The sequence below is a fragment of the Schistocerca piceifrons genome, chromosome X (assembly GCF_021461385.2).
Source record: "Schistocerca piceifrons isolate TAMUIC-IGC-003096 chromosome X, iqSchPice1.1, whole genome shotgun sequence".
Lineage (NCBI taxonomy): Eukaryota > Metazoa > Arthropoda > Insecta > Orthoptera > Acrididae > Schistocerca > Schistocerca piceifrons.
Genome location: NC_060149.1, coordinates 401,991,740 through 402,009,919, shown reverse-complemented (window position 1 = coordinate 402,009,919; position 18,180 = coordinate 401,991,740). Strand labels below are relative to the sequence as shown.

The window sequence follows — 18,180 nt, the reverse complement described above, 5'->3', positions numbered from 1 at the left end:
CCATGACTGGGCTGGGGACGCTTTCTGAATCAGGACTGACCCATGTCTCATTTTGCACAAAGCTGCCACTTCCCAAAATTTATCCTCCAGGGTTCTCAACAAAAAAAGGGAGGCTTTGCAGCCAGAAAGGAATCCCATCTATTCTGCCGCAAACTAAGTACCGAGGTGAATATGGCTCTCTTGTTTCTCTAGCCCTGCGTTCCTCTCATAGTGTAGTTAGGGAGTGGAATGATTTGGCGTCATACTTCTCAGCATTGATCTCTATCCTTCCCTTCTTAGAGACTACTGGGGCCATCTGCCAACCAGTAAAAGATGACTTGGTTTGCTTCTTGCGGCTCATTTGCCCTGATCAGGGGCTCTCCCTGCGGGCACCACCCATCCACAGCAAAAGCCACCTGGCATGATGGCTGTTGAGGGAGTCCTGATGCCCAATGAGGACAGGCATCTACTCCTTGGCACTCCTTAGCATGCATGGGGAGTTTGCAGCTCAGGCATCAGCAGTGTGATACCTGTGTTGCCAGGGGGCTACAACCACGAGGATACCCGATGACCCCTACATGAGGGACTGGCTACCGCACTGGATATCGGGTGTGAAAAGAGCCATCATTATCATGGGCGTAGAAGAGGAGAGCAGACATGGATGTAAATGATGCACCCCATAAGGTGTCCTTGCCCAAATAGCTGGATTACGAGTGGAGTTGCAGAGCTATGACAATAATATGTGCACAAGGTCTCAGCACAGAGTGAATATATGATGCGACATGTAAGGCATCGCACTTCTGAAAAATTTTGAAAATGTGGAGGTCAAACCCTAGAAGGGGACCATGACTCATATGACTGAAAAGCAGGAGACTCCTTTTAGCGGCCTCTTACGACAGGCAGGAATACCTCAGGTCTATTCTAGCCGCCAAACCACCAGAGGGAGTCACCCTTGCTGCCATTGTTGGTGGTCATCTAGAGCGGTGTTGTTTATGGTTTGCATCATGAGCGTCTTGCTGGATTGGCAGGTTTTTAATGTCTGTGATCCTTTTGAATTCATTTGAGAGAACATTCATGCAACATAGTTAAGGGAGTGGAATGTGGCTTAGTATTGGTAGCCTTTCCATAGGTTTTGATACGATAACACCACAATCATTCTCTTGGCATTTTTTGGTTGGTCATTTATCTTTCGTACATATGGGCTATTTAGTCATACTGGGGTACAACATTTAGCAGTTGAGAAGACAAGAGCCATAGCAGGAGAATGTAGGGAGGATGACAATGCTTCCCTCACTGCACTACAAAGGTTTTAAATTATTTTTGCTGTTTTTGTTAGATGCTCTCGGAAAGATAGAGTTCTTTAAAGGATTACCCCCTAGTACATAGATGTTTCACTGAGAGTAAGTGAAGTGTTTGCAAAACGTATATTGAGTTTTTTTGGTGAGTTTATTATTCATGTGGAAGCAGGAAATCTCTATTTTGGATGTGTTGGGTTGGAGCCTCTATTTACAGAAGTGCTTTCACACTACATCTAGGTTCTTGTTGTTTCTTCCGATTCTCAACTGAGCAACACCTTGTTGCAAGTACCCAATTGCCGGTGTACCTGAAATTCCTTTGTTTTGTTTTTTGGGTATCTGCAATGTGCAGAGAAGTGGAGCACAGGCTGATCCCTTTGGTATACTGAATTTTCTTTTGGCACTGATACTGGATTCTATGACTACTGGGAACAGCCAGTTGTTTAGTACATTGTTGTTTATGCGAGAGATTGGTTTACAAACAATTACGTGAAGAAGCTTGCAAATCAATGTCTCCTCTCCACAATGTCCAATGACGAGTCAATGAAAACAGCTGTAGTTTTAAGTTTTCTTTGAAATCCTGCTTCAATGTAGATAGTGATTAACAGAACTTGATCTTTGCACATTCAGTTTGGCCAGAAGCTTCCTTGTTGAATTAAGGGTGCTTCAAGCAATTTGGAACTGATTCCTTTATGGGTAAGCCATTCTAGTAGCTTATGTGTCACAGATAGTAGTTTTATTGGTCTCTTAGGGCAGTCAACTGGTTTGCCACATTTAAATATTGCGATATCTCCCACAATTTAAATTCTTGTGATATATTTCCTGTTTGCATAATGTCTGTGAAGAAATGAGCCTTTCATAGTTTGCATATTTACCACAGTTTATTAGGAATTCACAATTGATATTGTCAAATCCTGGAGCTTTTCTTGGTCCTACGTGTTTAAGTGCTGTTGAGATTTCTCCACAAGTGAAGGGATGGAATTGTTTGGTTTCTGTGGCTTCAGTTTTTAGGGTTCTGAGTTATCATTTCACACTGACTGGATTTGCTTTGTATTTTGATTCTCTGGATGTCGCTACTAGATGTGAAGAATGGTAAAAGGATTAACTGTTGTCTTCCTTTGTGTTGAGGCTCCCCTTCCAAGATTCCTTGATAATGTTCATGCTTGTCAACTCTATGGCTGAAAAATTCAGGCTTTTTACTGTTTCCATCCACTTTTGCCATCACACCACAGCTGGACTGTGTGTTAGTTAATCTACTATTTAATGATCACCATTTTTGAGGAAGTCTTGGTACAGGTCCTCACTGTTTTGGGACCAACCAGATATGTACTGTTTTCAGTAGCCTCTTGGTATAAAGTTTTTGGCAGGTGTAATTATGGCGCCGGCAAAATTTTTTGTGGATTCTGCTGGTAAAAGGTAATCAGCCTAAGGATCTGTCTTGTCATGTAGAGAATTAAGGCCAATCAGCCTTTTCCAGAGTCCACCTTGGGCGAGACAGAGATGTGATTAATGGGATTTGTGTTCCTACGTATATTATTACTGGTCAGCACTGGTTATGTGGGTAATCATTGATGACTCTTCATGATACTGCTAGGATCAGGCCATTATTGTCAGCTGAAATGAAACATATATTGGGATTGTATTCCTGCCTCCACACTGCTGACTTAAAAGTAGCTCGTCAAATCAAACACCTTTCAGTTGTCCGTTGAGACAGTAATCACAACAATAGTGTTGTTGTAATTAATTTCGATCTTTCTACAGCTTTCAATGCGATTAGTCATGAAATTCTTTCAGATAAGTTGGAAGCAATGGAAATAAAAGGTATAGAAAACCAGTGATTTCAATCATATCTGTAAAATATGATTACAGTTTGGGGAGGTTACATCAGCTAATGCTAATTGTAAAATCATATTAGTACCTGATGCAAGACACACACACACACACACACACACACAGAGAGAGAGAGAGAGAGAGAGAGAGAGAGAGAGAGACTGCAGCCAAGGTCGTTTGCAGATGAAACTAGTGTATAGTGTAATAGAGAGTGGTGTTAAGGAATCTGTCCTCTACAACTGAACATGTCCTTAAGTCCTTCAATTCATTATTCAATGACAACAGGCTAACATTTGATGTGAAGGAAACAAACTACATACAATTTGGTAAGATGATTCTTCATCTGGTACTGGGTGGAAATGAGTTAGAAAGGGTATGATGCACAAAACCTTTAGGAATATATGTTAAACAAGACAAATAGGAAAGACCATGTAACTAAACTCTCCCAGAGACTCAGTTCTGGATGTCTTGTCTGAGAATTATTTCTAAAGTTTGCTCCTCAGATGATACTAGATTGGCTTATTTTGGTTACTTCCAGTCCCTTGTAGCCTATAGAATAGTTTTGTGGTGTAAAATTAACAACAGATTAAATGAAATTCTTACATTACACAAAAGCACCATTCGAATCTTGTTGTGCAGCTCTGCTCCTTTTAGATACACACAGTTCCATCACATTAATGTGACCACCAGCTATGTTCAACATCAACGTACAATAAGCACCCACAGATGGCAGTATTAACAGTGGAGGATATATATAGCTTGTCATAGGCCTTCACAGTAGGTGCCTGGTTCATGCACCCATGCCGACTGCTGTTCATTGGTGACAAAGGTTGGAATTTGCACACCAGTACCGCAACTTGATGTTCACCAAGTGGTGACAGGCAGCCCTCTCAGATAAATCATGCTTAATGCTCCACTGGACAGATGGTCATTGGCGTGTACAGCATGAAATGTCTGAAAGCAATCACCCTACAACAATTGCCAGAAGGGCCCAGGTCTGAGAATGGAGCATTATGGTCTGGGGAATGTTCTCGTGGCATTCCGTGGATGATATTGTATTACAGCAGGCACAATGGATCAGCAAAAGTATGTATATATCCTTGGGGACCATGTTCACCCCTACATGTAGTTTGTTTTTTCCTTGACATGATGGCATCTATCAGAAAGAAAGTGCAACATGTTACAAACCTGGCAGAATACACGTGTGGTTTAAAGAATGCCAGGATGAGTTCATTGTGTTCCCCTGGCCACCAAACTTCCTGGATTTAAATCCAGTCAACAATCTGCGGGACTACCTCGATTGGGCTGCTTGCGCCATAGATCCTCAACTGAGAAACCTAGTTCAGATGGCCACAGCACTGGAGTCAGCATGGCTCGTCACCCCTGTAGGTATCTTCCAGTTCCTTGCTGATACTCTTCCTGCAAGTCCCACACTGGCTCGTCATCCCTGTTGGTACCTTCCAGAACCTTGCTGATACTCTACCTGCAAGTCCCACACTGTAAAAGTTGCTTATTCAGGCTTTTGCAGGGGCTCACATTAATGTGAATGGACCATACACAAATGCGTGTTGATGACAAGAGCTAGACTTGGTGACCTGTAAACAAACTCTCATTACCACAGTTACAGTACTCACAACTGTGGGTCCCTCAACCCACATCCCATGTGAGCCACTTTGAAGACATTCTTTATCATGCAATGCCAACATAAAAAAAACAGCTTTTAGAGCAAAGTTAAAACAATCTCTCATGCTGACAGGTGTAAATGAATATATTAGCTTACAGGGTTAATAGGCCTTTATTGTAGAGTTCTTTTGATTCTGTTAGCTGATGTACAATCTATGCTATTTGTCTTTGCAAAGAATGTTTCTGCTGTTGGTTTTCTGTTTCAGATGCAGTGTAATACAGCTCCACTGAGAAGAAATCCGGTGTTAAATCACTTGTGGTAGATATATTGACAGCAGGTTTTCATGTGTTATACTTTTCAGCAGCGCTATATACTGCAGTAGGTGTTTGTATTTTTTCAGGGGTGTTTTATATAAAAGTTTCATAATTTACCTACATCATTTATTTAAATTAGTTTTTGGAAGATGTCCACCATGAACAGAACACAGTTTCTTTTTCCTTCTATTACCCATACATTATTCGCTGAAATTTCAGCACCATTAGTGGGCTTTTTTGTTACCACATGTTGTAGTTTTCCTTTTTTTAAATGTTTTGCTTTACAGTTTTTTTTTCACAGCCTGTCATTTTTTTCTTGTTTCCTGTTTACCCTCACTGTGAAAAGCTGCACTATTTAACTTGCACAGTCACCGTTCATAAACTACGAAATTGTTCTTATTCTTATAGGTTCAGTCAGCTGCAAATGACCAAATTTAGTGTTAAGCTTCCAGCAAGTTGAATCTATATTGAATTAAAGAATTGAGGTACCATATGGTTATTGAGTATTCAGTCTCCAATAATTATAAAAAACCCAATACATACTATTTCAAGTACAAATCCTCAGTATCTTTGATCTTACTAATTATTATTATTATTATTTGTTGTAAAACACCTGGGAGCAGTATTATGTGGACACTATACCATGGCAGTTACAGATGGGGAGTGTTTCGAACTACGGTTGCATAAGATACCGGTTAGAGGTTGGGCCTGAGTTACCACCGCCAACCGCAGCAACCAACTGCACTGCAGCCACTACCAAATGTTTTGTGTACCCCAATTTATTTTGTGTTGTTGATTGCTTGTTTTCTTTTCTCATTTTGAAATGAGTGGAGAGACTAATCCTGGTGCATAAAAGGATTCAAATGTGTTTCTCACGACAAAAGGAATCAGCGACCCCTATGACTTATGTCAGTTCTGCTTTCATGGAACCACAGAATATGGATGTAGGATGACAGCCCTTCAAGAGGGAGGTGGGGCTTATTCCCCCACACCACTGCTCTGCCCTCGGGCAATCTAAATTCTTGTTTGTTTACGGTCGCGACCAACTGCCACGATGTACTGTCCACATAACACCCAAGAGTTAAAAAGGCCATTTCATTTAACAAAGTAGTGACAGCATCTAGCAACTCCTATGTACTAAATGATATTTGGTAGCTCTTCAGTGTCACATTCTCAGAGGCAAGCCTAGTGAATACACAGAATTTAAATCAAGTTTATGATTACAATTTACCTAATGCGAAGATGGTCCAATCAAAGTATTGGCTTAGTTTAAATTCCCCTTCAAAAAAATAAATAAAAAACAGAGTACAGTAGCCTACATAAATTTGAAATACAGAGTTGCATACCTGATAATCACCAAAGTGAATTTGGGCAGCTAATGCTATTGCCACAGCAAGAGTAAGTGTAAAAAAGCATGTAATTATAACACGTAGGCTTCCCCCGTTCTCATCAGTTTCTGAACAAAAATGACATCTCCAAGAGATTCTTTTATGTCTTTCATAGATATGGTGCTTCAGTGGGAATGATTCGGTTTGTTCTGGACTCACATACGGCCCAGATATGGTTGTAACACCTCCAGATTTTATGCAACCTGCTTGAAAAAACAAAAATGAGTATCTCAAAAATTAAACACACACACACACACACACACACACACACACACACACAGGCTAAGATGAATTTTCAGAGGAAGTCTACAGACAAAATATGGAATGTTTAGTTTCTCGTCTTAGGTGTGCCAGTGACTGTCACTGACAAATATAGGCTGAATTATTCTTTTTTTTTATGTAAAAACTGCAATTCTGTTTGCCAACTCCAGGTGTGAGCATTTGACAGGTTGGAGAAGATGAATATAATTAGTAAGTCAAGATCAATAATTATTTCATGATACTTTGGGCATGAAAGTAATGTCAGTGAATGTAAATGCACTACTGTCATACCACAAAGAGATGTGAGCCATGTCATTGTAAAAATGTACCATCAAAAGTAAACTGCCGGCAAAAAGGTGGACAGTCATTATCTATTTGAAAAGATAATAGTTGGGGTCATATAATTCCTGTTTTTGTTACTATTTGCTTAGTTTCATGTTCCATCGATCATTTTGAAAGATAAATTGTAATGATGTGGAATGATCATTTTACTCATGTTGCAAATTAATTTGTTCATATGGTTACATGCTAAATATTCCTTTTTTTAGGAAAAAGGAAAAGATGTGAATTAGTAGTTCCTTCCCAGCAGCTTTTACACATTACAATAATAAAAATTATTCTATGGAATAGAAGAAGTTGTCAAGGAGAAACTTCTCAAGTCTGTCTTCAAATTTTACTTTGCTCTCTGTCAAGACATTTTATATCACTGGGTAAGTGAACAAAAATTTCTGTTGCAGCACTGTTCGCCCATTTTTGTGCTGAAGACAACCTTAATGTGGTGTAATGAATGTCATTTTTCCTTCTGGTATTGTAATTATGTGTATCATTGTCCCTTTGAATTTCAGTGGCTTATTTACAGCAAATGTCATGTGGGAACGAATATACTGTACAGCAGTAGTCAGAATGCCCAACTCCTTAAACAGATGTCTACAAGTCAACTGTGGGTGAGCACCACATAGTCTTATACCACTTTTTTGAGTAATGAAGACTTTCTTCCTTAAAGATGAGTTACCCCAAAACATTGTTCCATATGACATTATTGAATGAAAATATGTGACCTTATGGATTTGTCTCTTCCCCTAAATTTGCAATGATTCCAAGTGCAAATAAGGCTGAACTAAGTTATTTGAGGAGTTCCAAATTGTTCTTTTTCCAGTTTAAATTCTCATCAATTAGAACACCTAACAATTTTGAAGTTCCTACCATACTTATTACTTCTCCACCACGTGTTACACTTATCATTGGTGTAGTACCCCTAGATGTGCAGAACTGAATACGTTGCGTCTTTTAAAAATTGAGGTGAGACCATTTACAGGAAACCAATGAGACTTAAGAACTTAGTTTACCGCTTCTTCTGTCTTTGTATGTATTCTTGGATTGATTACAATACAGGTGTCATCTGCAAAAGAACTAATTCTGCTTGTTCCATATTGGATCGAACATTATTTACGTATGAGAGCAACAATAGCGAACCTATGACTGAGCCTTGGGGAACCCCATATGTGATTTCTCCCCTCCCGCTCGGAATTATGTCCCCGGATTATATTGGCTCAATTACTAAGTACAAGTTTCCGCATTCTTTTGGTTAGATACATTAGCCACAGGTTGGCTATACCAATGTATATTTTTAGTTGGAGCTTACGCAAATAGTGCACGAGCCTGTGTAGTCAACGACGTGGAAACGTACTAGAATGCATTGTGGAATACAACAAAGAATTATTTCAATTTTCAGCTATCGTGAGATGAAAAAACTAATCCACATTTTAGGGGATGTTTTCAAACGTAACTTGCTTTGAACAACCTGCCACAACATCAAGTATCAGTAGTTTCATACAAACACAGGGTTCATAGCCACATTGATATGGTTTATTTTCTGAAAATACTGACTTACAAGTTGTTAATTCCATAAGCTAACCCTGCATATCTGTAACCATTGTCTTAAAGTTAAACGAAACTTAAAAAACTATATACCATATGGAGCAAATATGCACATATGGTTTACGACTCTAAAACAATAGAAATACCGAGATTTACTGAAAACAGTACATGTATCAATATGATTCATAAACAGTATTCACGAACTGAAACCATACCGAGTCTTTAACGACACAATTTTCACGTCGAAATATATATACCTGAATCGTTTAAAACTGCACTGCTGTCCCCCATAACGAATATCTAATACAAACGAGGTAGCTTTGTGTTAACTGCCAAGAATACAACAACCAAAGCACCTGTCCATCACTTTTTCAAAAAATTACAAACACCTAACATTTTGACGTTTCCATTAAAGATATTCCCAAATAACAGTGAGCAGTGAGAATGCCAAAGATAGTATCAACGATGCTTGATTGACGATGTGTAGTCCGTTTCAGTAAGCAACGAAAACTTGCACATGCAACTGTCGCCACCACATAGGCCAGTCAGGTGGTTTGTGTAAGGTGCGTACCGATTCACTGTCATATGAGCTGACAGAAGTGTGTCAATAAAATGTTTCCACAGATCTGTTGGGCTAGAATATCAGTACTATGATTGGCATGTCCAGGTTTTCGTTGGGTGTGAAAACAGGGTTTCATGCAAGCCACTGTTGTCGATTCCTGCACCAAGGATGTTGTAGAGGAAGAGCTGTTGTAAAGGAAGAGCTTTGCTCGTTTCCTAGTAACGGTGAGTGGGTGTGGGGGTTTGTATTTTGGTGGGGTGATCGAGTGAAAGGAATGTAGCGAAAGTAGAAAAATTGTTTGTTTACCATCCGAACAATCAACAGGAACATAAGACATAATGTCTTCGCTTTATTAACGATGTTTCTAACATGAATTATAACTACATTGACTACGAATCCATTTCTATACTCGTAAAAAGAACAATAATTTTAGACAACAAACATGCAAAAGTTTGGCGCAATTGCTGTGCTTGTATTTAGCTTCATGTCTGGGGTTCAAGTGAAAGATAAAGTTAGAGAAGACCCTGTCTACGTGGGTTGTTACATGTTTAGCAATGAAAACATTTACTTGTACGAACCAACAAATGTCGGAGCCGCCAACACAGTTGAGGAGTGTGTCGCAGTTTGCGCTGACAAATATTATAGGTGAGCGTAATAAACCTTGTTAGCTTAGCACCATTAGGAACGTATTACTTGTTTTTTTATGTTCCTTTCACTTTCTAGAATTGTTGTGTTTGTGCCACGTAAGGAAATCAGTAACATGATTACTTTTTGTTGCCTGTTAGTCTTACTAAGTATTATATCTTATTATCGGACGCAAGGAGACCCATATTATATACTACACAATAGCGCGTGACCGGCCTGAGGTGATTTTTACATGACACTAAGTGGTAATACAAGGAATTTTAACATCAATCACTAAGTGTTAACACAAGGAATTTATTCATTGCCCTGGATGACGTGAAAAACGGCCTAGTTTTTCAGATTCTGTTATTTCTAAGTCTTGCATCTCTGTAGGAGTAGCTTTCAAATTATACAGAATGCAATTCAAACGACCATACAACTAGTGCACGGCATCACTACTGAGTATAAATAGGCCTACTTACAAATAAGAAGGCGGAATGGAAAAAAAATGCACCATCAGTTACCAATTTATTGTTGTTTTAGAAATGGAATGTGCAGACTTCATCGACGACTGTCACGTTGACCAAAAAATAACAATGTTTTGTTTATGGAGGAACATTTAATATGGCATTTTGTAATAATGAGCCAAAATGAAGAGGACATATCTGGGACCTACAGTAAACTTAGCAGTAAGCTGGAGTATTCTGTTTTATTGTAGCAAAGGTCTTGCATATTCCAAGTCATTATGGCACTTGTGTGACAGGCTGGAAAACATTGGTGCAATATTAGGTACCTCTTTTGTCCTTTACTTTAGGATGCTCATTTGCAGATTGTAGGAGCATCATACATATTAGCATTTGCTTATGAACAGTGTTGGTGATAGCCACATTACAGTAACACTAATTTCTTGGCTTTATAATGTGATAAATCTCTGTATCAATTTATGAGGTGCTGAAGTGTGAGATGAGGTGCATTCCAACACTATTCAGCAATTCTGTAGGTTTTTACTGTTCCTTCAAACTGAGTTGATAGGTGGGAGCGAGTGTAAAGGTATTTCCCATTGATGGTCATTACCATGAGCCACCGTGCCGAGTGTCAACTTAGTTTGTGTAGATGGTAAGCCAGTCCGATATGGTGGTGTCATTATGTTTCCATAGAGCCCCCTGACACCACAGGGATCACACTGCTGAAAGCTGAGCTGCTAGCTCCCCATGCATGCCAAGGAGTAGATGTGCTTCTTCCTGGGACATCAGGACTCTGGGCAATGGCCATAGTCTCAGATGACGTTTGCTGCCACCGAGTGCTACCCTTAGGGAGAACCCAGGACTGACGTTTTGCACATGAAATGTATCGAATTAAACCAGAATGTTTTCTTTTCTAGTCCAGCCATCTCATCAGACAGGTACAGAAATTTCTATGCGGTGAATTACAATCCTGGTGCTTTCTTCACCCTGGCTCTCCCATCATAAGAGGGACAAGCCGGACAGTTCGGAGTGAAACATTTTATCCCAAACCTGGTATGTACTCAAATAGGTAGAGATTTTTTTTCTGTAATGAAACCATTATTTTTTGACGAAGACATTGAAGATAAATTTGGAGAACTTGTCACTGGGAAAAATTTGTGATGGATCGTTGCTGATTAAAGCCTCCTCTGCTGTACAGTATACAGCTCTTCAGGTGTGTGTGAACAACTGAGTGACATATCTGTTACCATTGCTTCATATAAAGCTTTGAATGTGATCCAAGGAGTCATCTTCCACAGATACCTTACACTCCAAACAGATGAGGAACTGTCGGCTAATCTCAAGTGGTGGGCCATACATTTTGTCTGGTGTATACAAAAGGGTCTTGAGGATAATCAGGCAGATACAGGCACTTTCATTTTAGCCTTTGAAGGAAACATCCTCCCAGGAAAAATTAAAGTCATGATGATGTACAGGTGTGATGTAAAACGTTACATCCTGCCACTCATGAGGTGTTTCTGATGCATACGTATTGCATTGATTGTATGTCATCCTGCTGCATGGTAGACCAAAAGTGCCAAAACTATGGATGATTACTCCCTGATGGTAGTCCTTGTGCCAGTTGTTTGGAACACCATCCTCCTCATTCAATAGTTTGCACAGTCACTAAGAAAGAAAATAAATTACAATAATATAAGTCTATTGGCCATCTGTCATAATACTGAGGTGTGAAAAAAGAGTGAATACCTAAATCCTGTTGACATAGTTACCAATTATGCGAAAGTCACAGCCATCTCCCCACCCCCACCTCCTCCACATCAATACCTTTCCAAACCAAACCTCTCACCATGCTCTCATCTCTTGTGGTTCCCATGGGACCACTTCCCACACACAGCCAGAGAAGCAGTTTCCTCCTCTGGTGTCTACCAGTGGCAGGGCTCTCTCTGCAACCCCCCCCCCCCCCCCCCCAACTAGAAACCCACGGATCAGAGGCCCGATGCCGGCCAACAACTGAAAGATCCATAACCTGTGGGTCCCAGGGCTTTCCACTCTTCATCCATCGCCATCCTTACTGCATACAGGCCTTTGCAAGAATCTTGGCCACCAAAGGCTGAAGAGGAGCAGAGAAATAATAATAATTGGGACAAGACTACTCCATTGACCCTGGAGGTGACAGATCCACCTACACAATCACATTCTGAGCCACTGCTCATTGATGTGACATAAAGTCATGTAGGAGGCAGTCAACCATTATTATAACAATCAGTAGTTGTGCATTCAGGTTGACTGGTTTGCAGTGGTAAGGCTAACATCAGACAAGGAATGACTTACTTATTGTCTGATGCATTTTGGAATATGTTGTTGTTGTGGTCATGGTCTTCAGTCCAGAGACTGGTTTGATGCAGCTCTCCATGCTGCTCTGTGCAAGCTTCATCATCTCCCAGTACCTACTGCAACCTACATCCTTCTGAATCTGCGTAGTGTATTCATCTCTTGGTCTCCCACTACGATGTTTACCCTCTGTGCTGCCCTCCAATACTAAATTGGTGATCCCTTGATACCTCAGATCATGTCCTACCAACCAGTCCCTTATTCTAGTCAAGGTGTGCCACAAATTTCTATTCTCCCTAATTCTATTCAATACCTCCTCATTAGTTATGTGATCCACCCATCTAATCTTCAGCATTCTTCTGTAGCACCACATTTCATAAGCTTCTATTCTCTTCTTTTCCAAACTATTTATCGTCCACGTTTTACTTCCATACATGGCCACACTCCATACAAATACTTTCAGAAATGGCTTCCTGACACTTAAATCTATATTCGATGTTAACAAATTTCTCTTCTTCAGATACTCTTTCTTTGCCATTGCCAGTCTACATTTTATATCCTCTATACTTCGACCATCATCAGTTATTTTGCTCCCCAAATAGCAAAACTCCTTTACTACTTTAAGTGTCTCATTTCCTAATCTAATTCCCACAGCATCACCTGATTTAATTTGGCTACATTCCATTATTCTCGTTTTGCTTTTGTTGATGTTCATCTTATACCCTCCTTTCAAGACACAACCCATTCCGTTCAACTGCTCTTCCAAGTCCTTTGCTGTCTCTGACAGAATTACAATGTCATCGGCGAACCTCAAAGTTTTTATTTCTTCTCCGTGGATTTTAATACGTAGTCCAAATTTTTCTTTTGTTTCCTTCACTGCTTGCTCAATATACAGATTGAATAATGTCGGGGATAGGCTACAACCCTGTCTCACTCCCTTCCCAACCACTGCTTTCCTTTCATGTCCCTTGACTCTTATTTAACTGCCATCTGGTTTCTGTACAAATGGTAAATAGCCTTTCGCTCCCTGTATTTTTCCCTGTATTTTACCCCTGCCACCTTCAGAATTTGAAAGAGAGTATTCCAGTCAACATTGTCAAAAGCTTTCTGTCTGCAAATGCTAAAAACGTAGGTTTGCCTTTCCTTAATCTATTTTCTAAGATAAGTCTTAGGGTCAGTATTGCCTCACGTGTTCCAACATTTCTATGGAATCCAAACTGATCTTCCCCGAGGTCGACTTCTACCAGTTTTTCCATTCGTCTGTAAAGAATTGCTGTTAGTATTTTGCAGCCGTGGCTTATTAAACGGATAGTTCGGTAATTTTCACATCTGTCAACACCTGGGTCATTCCATGTCAGTTCAACGAGGGGCTCCAGCTCATAGACTCAGATTTGACGGAAATTCAGTACACTCATTCTACCATGTGTGGAACACTTGTGTACAAAGTATTAATTTCCCCTTCCAATTAGTTCCAGAATTATGACTTGTGAAAGAAGGTGGCGTGACCCAGAAATTGCAACCCGCATCTGGCAATCTATCTTCAGACCCAACTTCAGGTCTTATAACTTTGGAACTGTTCCACACAGTCCAGTGAAATTTTTACAACCCAGTAACATCAATTTAGAGAACACACTCCACGAATCAAAACATCAACAACATATTTCTGAGGGAAAATAAAAATTCCAAAATGTGATTTAAAAAATGTAATATGTTAAAAGGTACGTATTGTAGGTGCCCCCTATGCCAAATATAATTCACTCAAAAAGGGTATAAATTTTTTTGTGTGAGCTTAATGTGGCCTATACACACACAGAACTCATCATGCCTATATCAGTCACAAAAACTGAGTTACATGCACACGAAAAAACAAAAATTTGAAAAATTACCCGAAAAAATGGAATTTTGAAGTGTGATAGCACAAACGGGACAAGTGGGATCCGAGCCAAATTTCACACACTGCATAAGTAGACCATAATGACATATATCTCAAAATTTCAGCATGTTATTGCAAGACTTTTGTGTACAATGGTAGTTGACAGATGTATTTGGTGATGTGGCCATTGTTCCACCACACAATTTTGTAAAAACATATCGTAAACTGTTCTGCCTCTTCTTATCCTCTCCCACAACTGTTTAATCACTAAGCAACAACATATAGACAGATTAACACAACCTATCATTAATGTTTACTGCACCTTAACTGCTAAAAACCAGTCGATTGTGCTTCGGACAGAAGTTCTCCCACACTTTAGCTACTGTACTCTGTACATTGGGCGGCAAATTGTACTGTCTTTCTGACACTGTGGTAAGAACTGGAACTGTCATAAGAATATGTTCAAAAGGAATCCAACACCTGTCTGCCAAACATGGCCAATGAAATGATGTTGTTGGTCCTGCTGGTGCCATGAAGTTCACAAATACATCTCCTTCTGCTTCACAGCACTCTGCAACACATCCTAAGTACCATTTGTCATCATTAACAGCAATAACATAGCAACCTGGTTGTATGTTGCTGCTTTTGCTTCTGAATCCTGAGTCAGACACACTGTGAAGACACATGTTGTGCATGAACCTATAGTTATAACCAGACAGTCTGTTCATCTGCACATTGTCGGAGTCCGCTGGAGAGAAGTGATGATGGCTCCTTGTGCCTGCAACAGTTTTAACGTGTTCTAGTCTGCTTTTTAGCAACTCTTCGACTGATTTCACCTCATCTTTTGAAACGTAGAATGGTTTTATACCAGAGATATTTTTCTGTACCCAGGTAAATAATTGAAGAGGTGTTAGAATGTGACCTTCTGTAGGGTGCTGCAGACTAGCTCGTGATGCCATGCGTTTAATGGTAGCACCAATACCATCACATACATTTTTACCATGACTTGTGAAAAAATTCCATTCTGTGTGAATCTGAAAATCATGGTAATGCATGCATCAATTTTTGAGATCTTTACAGTTTTTGTACTGACTAGCTGCACCACCACTGAAGTATTTCACAAAATGTATGTGAGGCAGCTTGTTTTTCACATATGCCATGACAGTGCGAATGTGGGCATGAACTGCAATGGCATCATGAATTAAACAGTCAGTAAAAATGTACAGGTTCATGACAGAGACATCACCTGATTCACCTCTATAGTAAATCGCAAATGGCTGGAGAGTTGCTTGACTGTTGTCCCAATGATATCCTTGGATGGCATCTTGCACTGTTGTTGTTGTGGTCTTCAGTCCTGAGACTGGTTTGATGCAGCTCTCCATACTACTCTATCCCGTGCAAGCTTCTTCATCTCCCAGTACCTATTGCAGCCTACATCCTTCTGAATCTGTTTAGTGTATTCATTTCTTGGTCTCCCTCTACGATTTTTACCCTCCACACTACCCTCCAATACTAAATTGGTGATCCCTTGATGCCTCAGAACATGTCCTACCAGCCGATCCCTTCTTCTAGTCAAGTTGTACCACAAATTTCTCTTCTCGCCAATCCTATTCAATACCTCCTCATTAGTTATGTGATCTACCCATCTAATCTTCAGCATTCTTCTGTAGCACCACATTTCGAAAGCTTCTATTCTCTTCTTGTCCAAATTATTTATTGTCCATGTTTCACTTCCATATATGGCTACACTCCATACAAATACTTTCAGAAACGACTTCCTGGCACATAAATCTTTACTCGGTGTTAACAAATTTCTCTTCTTCAGAAACGCTTTGTTTGCCATTGCCAGTCTGCATTTTATATCCTCTCTACTTCGACCATCATCAGTTATTGTGCTCCCCAAATAGCAATACTCCTTTACTATTTTAAGCGTCTCATTTCCTAATCTAATTCCTTCAGCATCACCCGACTTAATTCGACTACATTCCATTATCCTCATTTTGCTTTTGTTGATGTTCATCTTATATCCTCCTTTCAAGACACTATCCATTCCGTTCAACTGCTCTTCCAAGTCCTTTTGACAATGTTGACTGGAATACTCTCTTTCAAATTCTGAAGGTGACAGGGGTAAAATACAGGGAGCGAAGGCTATTTACAATTTTTACAGAAACCAGGTGGCAGTTATAAGAGTCGAGGGACATGAAAGGGAAGCAGTGATTGGGAAGGGAGTGAGACAGAGTTGTAGCCTCTCCCCGATGTTATTCAATCTGTATATTGAGCAGGCAGTGAAGGAAACGAAAGAAAAATTCGGAGTAGGTATTAAAATCCATGGAGAAGAAATGAAAACTTTGAGGTTCGCCGATGACATTGTAATTCTGTCAGAGACAGCAAAGGACGTGGAAGGGCATCTTGAACTATAAATGCATAATTTTCAGAAAAGTCTAGTATTACTATAATTTCATCTTGTTTCAAATTATCCTTACAAAACTGGAGATAAGCCGATTGTGCTGTTGCTGTGAAGCTGTGTGTGGTCAGTTTGTCCATTTTGTGACAACACATTTCAACAAAATCTTCCACTGTACTTTGCGTTGCTTCAAGACTTGTGCGATCCATTCTGTGTCCATTGTTTATAAGAAACAAATTCGTCGTCATCCATAAGGAGTTCACCATACGGTTTGTTATTCATGTGTTCTGCAAGATTTGCCTTACCAGGACACTTTTCACACCTGCGTATCATGCACTGGTAGGAACTAATGTCACGCACTAGCAGCTTCATTGCACCTTTGTAATACAGACCAGAATCCTTTATAGCAGCAAACATCAGCTTAACATTTTGATTTGTCTCACATACACAAACATTGTGTGTGCCCCTTGCACGTCCAGGCACAACCCATTTTGGCCGAAGATTGAAAAAAGATGATAAACATACTTTGGTAATGGGATACTTTTCCTTGAATTCTACATATAGTTCTGATATGTTGCATAGCAACAGTCGTTTTTGCTTCTGTACATGTACATTTCCCATTTTCACTATTACATAGTCTTTTTTTCCAGGCATTATTCGGCTGTAGTCATTATTTTCATAAAACTCCGACACTAGCACCTTTATTTCTGAACTCAATTGCTTACGCTGAGCCTGCTGAAGTTGTGGAAGCACTGCTTGGGTTGCTTTTATTTTCCTAGCTTGCTTTACCGTATATGTAGAAACATTGAATTCCTTTGCTGTGTAGTCAATAGACCAGCTGGAAGGTGCAAGGGTAAGAATAGCTACATTTTTCTGGCATGTGGATATGGCACATTTTTCTTTCAAATCATGCACAATTTTGTCCAAATCAGAGCATTTCTGGCATGATTTCTGTTCCTTTGGAGCAGATAGTTCTTCCTCTTCCACCATTAATGTGTCAGCTATTTTGTGTTTTAATTCCATTTGAGCTTCTTGCAGTTTTCTTCTACCATAGCTGGGCCTGTCTCTTTTCCCAACTTTGTGTGTCTTCATGGGAGACAAACCAAGAGCAGTCACAGAAGTATTTAATTGCTCATCCGCTGGGGTTGTAGGTGGCTGATACTCTTCGTCACTGTCATGTAAATTATCAGAATATTCTTCATTTTTTAGCAGTTTAACACACCTGGAACATAACTTTTGTCCTGGTTTCATGTTAAGTCCCATGCACTGATTCACTTTCAGTACTTAATTTATATAAATTTCTCTGAGGATACACTTCACTGTCTTCTTATGAATCCGAAATGGATCAAAACA

General features: G+C 39.8%; 2 protein-coding genes across 5 annotated transcripts in view; one reads left to right on the top strand and one right to left on the bottom strand.

The window, feature by feature from the left end:
* The window catches only part of LOC124721219 (glutathione hydrolase 7-like), an 87,238-nt gene extending 78,253 nt beyond the window's left edge, over positions 1–8,985 (bottom strand). For all 3 annotated transcript variants that reach the window (XM_047246071.1, XM_047246073.1, XM_047246072.1), the window contains exons 1-2: positions 8,827–8,985; positions 6,389–6,633 (exon numbers count right to left, since the gene is read on the bottom strand). In XM_047246071.1, the coding sequence (XP_047102027.1) occupies positions 6,389–6,633; positions 8,827–8,860 (279 nt within the window). In that variant the 5' untranslated portion in view covers positions 8,861–8,985. The remainder of the gene's footprint in view (positions 1–6,388; positions 6,634–8,826) is intronic.
* A 387-nt stretch (positions 8,986–9,372) lies between these two features.
* Positions 9,373–18,180, top strand: part of LOC124722057 (putative inactive tyrosine-protein kinase Wsck) — a 207,604-nt gene continuing 198,796 nt past the window's right edge. For both annotated transcript variants that reach the window (XM_047247252.1, XM_047247253.1), the window contains exon 1: positions 9,373–9,776. In XM_047247252.1, the coding sequence (XP_047103208.1) occupies positions 9,574–9,776 (203 nt within the window). In that variant the 5' untranslated portion in view covers positions 9,373–9,573. The remainder of the gene's footprint in view (positions 9,777–18,180) is intronic.